This window comes from Sinocyclocheilus rhinocerous, unplaced genomic scaffold (genome assembly GCF_001515625.1).
Source record: "Sinocyclocheilus rhinocerous isolate Xijiao unplaced genomic scaffold, SAMN03320098_v1.1 scaffold43, whole genome shotgun sequence".
Taxonomy (NCBI): domain Eukaryota; kingdom Metazoa; phylum Chordata; class Actinopteri; order Cypriniformes; family Cyprinidae; genus Sinocyclocheilus; species Sinocyclocheilus rhinocerous.
In genome coordinates, this window is record NW_015628370.1 from 631,039 (window position 1) to 637,495 (window position 6,457).

General features: G+C 32.5%; 1 protein-coding gene across 1 annotated transcript in view; it reads left to right on the forward strand.

Annotated features, from left to right (window-relative positions):
- Positions 1–3,450: 3,450 nt before the first annotated feature.
- The window catches only part of LOC107737745 (deleted in malignant brain tumors 1 protein-like), a 24,266-nt gene continuing 21,259 nt past the window's right edge, over positions 3,451–6,457 (forward strand). The window contains exon 1 of the mRNA XM_016549345.1: positions 3,451–3,520. Within this exon, the coding sequence (XP_016404831.1) occupies positions 3,490–3,520 (31 nt within the window). The 5' untranslated portion in view covers positions 3,451–3,489. The remainder of the gene's footprint in view (positions 3,521–6,457) is intronic.

Consider the following 6,457-nt stretch of genomic DNA (forward strand, 5'->3'; position numbering starts at 1 on the left):
AAGATTTCATATTATTTTAAGGTGAGCTTAAAGGGTTCACGACTATTAAAATCACACAGCTTCAGCGCGACATCAATAATTTCATAGATATTGTTAATAATAGTTGTTCATAAATAAAATATGTATGAACTTAATACATGACCTAGATTATTTATTTTGCAAAATCTTGTCATTTTAATAAATATTACATGCAATTTATAAAAAATTGTTGCTGCTCCAATTAAGCTCAGTGTGCTCTCTTTAAGCTCTTCCACAATGAAAGTCTATGTAAATACTTCATAAACAGACTTTAAATATAAACTGATGGTTGTCACTTTAAGTTAATCTTTATAAAATGGTTAATAACTTATTTTCACAGCTTTAAGATGACAAAATCTAGATGTAACTATAGTTTATGCCCAAAGATGAAAGAGGCATGTTGTCCATTCATCTGTCCAGGAAAAAAGCAACTAAAGGCTGGAATAAAATACACGACTGTGTATTCTGTGTTCATCCCCATGAATGAAATGTTTTATTGGTTCCTTTTATTTGATATTTGAATATGTGCTACTTAGCTGAATGTGGACTAGTCTAGATGTTGCAATGTGCTTAAATGACACTTCACTATGAATATATATCTAATCAAATTGAATGCCTTGTTGCTTGATTTTAGTGTTGTTGTTTTTTTGTGATTGACTTTGTACCTTTAAATAAAATGTTTTTCAATTATTCTTTAAAAAGGTTGTTTAAAATAAACAAGATTTTTTAATTAAACATGGTGTGAGTGTGCTTAAAGGGTACAAAAATGTACCATGTATCATGTAATAGAAATGCATTTGTCATTTAAAATCAAATAAAATATTTTTGTGTGAGAGATTAATATTTTATTTTAAAGGGGTCATATGATGCTATTTTAAAGATCATTATTTTGTGTATTTGGTGTAACAGTGTAGGCCGTTTTAAAGAAAATAAAATAGAAAATAAACAAACACATTGTAAATTAACAAATAAACACCAAATTTCAATATAAAATTTTTATGAAAATTAAAATGGTTTTGAGTACTCAATTAAATCTTTGGTGGTATACACTTAGTTACTAATACAATGAATTAACTCTTATATTCAGGAATGCAACCCACATTCACTGTACAAAAATTAATATTTCCTTAAAGAATCCTCTTTTAGAAGTAGATCACAGTTCAGTTCAAATCTGCCCAAAAACGTTCAGATTCTCAATCACTTATCTCAACTCCAACGATGTAGCAGAAATTCACTGTCCACAGTGTGTCCAAAATCTTTTCCTCTTGAATAGAAAAAGCCAAAGTTTCAGTTTTTTGTAAATCATCTTAACTTTTGTCCTCTTCTTTCTTCAGATTTAACCTGGGTGGCTCGCCATCAAAGGAACATCCAAAACAATCCATGTAAAAAAACCTGACCTATTAAAATAAGCCAGCGATTCAATAAAACAATCATTTTACATGGTTTTCAACAAAAAAATAAATACTTTAAGGTAAGTATTTCTTACATTACGATAAACTTTCTATTTACCAGAATTTAACAATAATTTGCATAAACATTTGCATAAATTGACTAATATATTACTTTGGCTCACATGTACATGATATTGCAGCTATGTGAACTGCAACTCACGTGTGATTAGCGATCTCGACAGTTTAACAAATACAGTGTAAAAAAACAAAATACATACATACATACATACATCAATTTAAATAAACATTTAAGACTTAAACTGTTGTCCTGTGCTTATTTTTACAATGAACAACATTTAAACAAAATAACTCCCCACATCCAGTATTTCCGTATAAAACTCAAAAATAAAATCCCTCCAAACAAAAATAATTACTGGATGTCAGCAATCTAGTCTCCCCTCTTGAATTACAACAAGATTTTACTTTTTAAAGTATATTTTTCATTAATTAGGAGCTCTAACTCAAGTTCACGATCTTTTCCGTGGCTTCCTGATTCTGCTGACTCGTCAGAGAGAGAGAGAGCGCCTAAACAGCGTTTCATTGGTCAACTAAGTCATATCGAACTTTTTCTTATTTTTTTCCACATTTTTCAATTTTCACTATTTATTCACAATTTACTCAGTTTAAGTGAACAATTATATAGACATGAACTTTTAATAATATCACAAAACTATTTTTAATAATTATATTAAAGGGGTCATATGATGCTTTTTTAAAGATCATTATTTTGTGTATTTGGTGTAACAGAATATGTTGACATGCTTTAATGTTCAAAGTAAACCTGGCAGGATCGCTGCTGGCCAAATTCAGAACTGTATTGTGATCTGAGCAATCATTAAAGCTTCATATCATCTCTACATGACTCCGGGTACTCTAATAGGAACACTGTAGCAGTTAGCACACTCCAAACCAGCATTTAACTCCTAATTTAGAACAAATGGTTTTCACCTTCGCTTGGCATTCTGATACAGTTCCCACACGTGCACCTAAATAAATTATAACAATGACGCTGCAATCACATCTTATAACTACCACAAACTAAGTTGACACTGACCACTGAGAAACATTCTGCTCCAGTCGTGCTTTCGAATCAGTGTCTGGTTGATCAACTAGACGTTTCATCAGACTCAGGCTCAAATTTATAAGGTAAAATCGATACCATATTTTCTCTATATACATTCTCTCCGGAGTTGTCATTCAGTTATGGAAATGGTCATTTCGTTTCCGACACACTCTGTATGCGGTAGACCAATAGCAAAGGACTTGAGCCATCTGACCAGTCAGAGCAGAGTAGGCTCACAGAAAGGAGGGATTTAGATAGACTGAATCTTAGAACTGCTTTATACGAATCGTTTACAAATCATTGAGAAATGCAGTGAATTTAAATGTATATTATGAGTAAACTAAAGTGTTTTTTGACCTTGCATGCATAACCTGTTGTAGGAGACTCCCAAAACAATATTAGGAACCTTAAAAATGGCATGAAGGTGGCACCTATATATAAGGTGGTGTGGCTTATAAGTTACAGATCTGAGCCACTAACTTAAAAATAGACTGACTTGGACTGACAATACAGCTCTGCTAAACATAAAGGGTGGAAGTGCTTATGGTGTGTATTGGCCAGTGTGGTGTCTTTAAATACATACGTTTAACCACAAGTTTCAAACGTGTAGTGCAAACTGACTAGCATGTTAAAGTGCACATCAGTTGGCAGAATGCTGAAAGGTTGAACTAAAAACAAGTGCTAAATATTTAGTATAGAGAAATAGTAGGGTAGTGGGTATTTTACAGATCTCAGTGGTTACTGAGGTTAGTTTCTACATGAACATAAATAAATAATGAGCTATTTCTCCTTATTTACTCTCTGAGAAGCTGAAGTGTTTAGTAAGATAGGGGTGGGATCAGTGAAATGCGGAACTGTAGTAGTTCTGTTCACACAGAGCTAGTGTCTGTCTGACTCAGAGAACGTGAAGAGCAACAGAGATGCACATCACGGACATCGATCAATGAAAGAACAGAAATGCTGAGATCACTGCTTGATTTCACACTTGGTAAACAGTTTTTAAATTGATACCATTTCATTTATTATTATATTAAATTATATACACTGTTTTAAATGATGTTGCTAAAAAGAACATTATTTTGTGTATTTGGTGTAATGAAATGTGTTTATGCGGTTTAAGGTTGCCCTACTCTACACTGCCCAAAACTAGTCGTGTCCACTTTTGGAAGGCCAAACAAAGTAGTTTCGCTTTCACAACGAATCACACAGTGCCTTCACGAAATGGCGGCGGCGGCAACAATACTACAGCGAGAATAAAAGTTAGGCTTTCTTTCTTTGCGTGAACATTTGGGCGGCGTTATGCAATCTTCCCATGACCCCTTTAAATAATCCTTAATATAAATTAGAAGGGTTCCTATTCAGTCTTTCTACAAATACATGAACTCTATATATCATCGAAAGCAGTGTTGTCCTGCATAAAAAGCAGTTTTTATTGCAAACAAATTTGTCTTATGTTATCAAAGAAAATGTAAGACAGCAAAAAAAAAAACTACTTGCTTAATTCTTCAACATAACATGTTTGTGATAAATTTTATTCTAATTAAAATAATTCCTTATGTTTTCTCTTTGACAGTCATGGTTTTGAATGAATACCTAAATGTTTCTACTCTATTTTTTTGATAAAGGAATGGTTCACTCAAAATTTGAGCAAATCTGAATTACTTAATTTTTTCTGTGGAATACACAAAGAGAAATGAGAAAAAGGAGTAATAACGAAAACTGTGCTGGTAATTTTTTCCATGCAATTACAATGAAAGTAGACTTTTTAAGCTTTCAAGCTTAAAAAATGCAAAAAATAAAGTTGTCCATACAGCTTATGTGTTGCATTCCAGGTCTTCTGAAACCATACAGTACCTTTGTGTGAGGAACATACTGAAATTTGAGTCATTATAAACGGAATTCCAGTAAGCTGTTAACTGCCATGATCATTGAGTCAGAACTTGAGAACTGCATCAGTCAGATTCATGAGTTTGTTAATTTGTTTGTTTATTTATTTGGATCCCCGTTAGCTATGCCCTAAGGCATTGCTAGTCTTCCTGGGGTCCACACAACACTTAACATTCATACATTATTACATACATTAAAAAATAAAAAGTTAAATACATTCTCCACATTCCAAAGCGTCTCCATAAACATTTCTTCCACCCTTTTAATATCTATAACACCTACTATCTAAAATAAAAACTTATTGCTTATTCAATTAATTCCTATACCTCAACCTTCTATAAGTACAGAATTCCAAGGTGTGCCTTTACCTTCCTTTTAAAATAAATTTTTCGTGTTATCTAATTAATGACAATGGTAAAAGATTCTATGATTTCATTGCCCTAAATGTTACTGTACGTTTAAGAAAATTAGTTTTAGCATTAGGGAGTAGAAATCTACCCTCTGTTGCTCGTCTAGTAGCATATTCATGTGACTGAACATTAGATTGTAATTGATTATACTGATCCAATGGAGTTTTAAAATGTAAAACCTTCCATGTTGATAACAATATTGCAGCAATCATCCTATCTTCCACTCTTAGCCATTTAAGATCACAGTGCATACTATTAATATTCGTACCATACGGACACTGGAGTATTAACCTCGCTGCCTTATTTTGTACCAACTGGAGTTTCCTCAAATCCTTTTTTGTAGCATTAGTGGCCCATATAATCTGACAATTATCCAGCTAAGTCCAGCTGTGTGAAGAAGAGAGTGTCCAAAATTATTTTTATTATATCAAACGTAAAATATTGTCTACATCTCCTTACTACAGCTACCACCCTTCCCATTCTCTTCACTGTGTTCTCAATATGCTTTGACCATGACAATTTATTATCCAGGGTGATACCCAATAATTTTGCTTCCTTAACTTGCTGAATAAGTGTTTTATTTATATATAATTTCAGCTCTGGTTTGGACCGTAGAGAATAATTAGACCCAAATATTATACTCTTTGTTTTAGATGTATTTAGTATCAACTTGTTTTCTAAAATCCACTTTTCTATACTCTCCAACTCCTCATTCAAAATAGCTGTCAATTCACCCGACGTTTGTGCTAATGCATAAACTGTTGTATCATCTGCATACATTGTTAATTTAGCACTTCTTAATACCAGATATAAATCATTTGTGAAAATAGAATACAAAAGTGGTCCTAAACCGCTCCCTTGTGGAACTCCACATTCAATTCCTCTTCTGTCTGAGTAACTTCCGTTAATAAAAAACTCTCTGTGATTTGTTATCCGAATAACCTTCCATCCAAGCAATTACTGATGGTCTAAATCTATAACTCTCCAATTTTTCCAAAAGAAGCTTATGATCAATAAGGTCAAATGCAGCTGTAAAATCTAATAAGACTGCTCCGCATATCCTTTTTTTTTTATCCAACCCTCGATACCAATCATTTGTGCTAAAGCTGTACATGTGGAGTGTCCTTTTCTAAAAGCATGCTGATAATTTGATATCAGATTATGCTAATCGGATCAGATTATCATTTATATTATCTATCCCTGGTTGTTTGTCTTTACAGACAGATTTTATTAGCCTTTTCACAGTTTCTTCTCCCAATTCACTAAACTCAAAATAACAGTTCTTATCTCTCATATATTTCTTTATATTAAGAATTGTAGAGGTATTTTCTGTCACATATATTTCTTTCCTCAAATTCTGTATCTTACTGCTAAAAAAATCATTCAAATAATTAGCAATTTCTTCAGGTTTTGTCATATAAGTACCTTCACAGTCAATTGAAGCAGGTTGTAGGGACTTCTGTCTTCCCATTATATTATTTAATACCTTCCAAAGCTTCTTCCCATCTTTCTTCTTACTACTTAACTCTAATGTATAATATTGTTTCTTTTTATTTTTATTAAGACCTGTGACATAATTTCTCAATTTACAATATTTCTGTCTATCCGTTACACTACCAGTTTTTTTT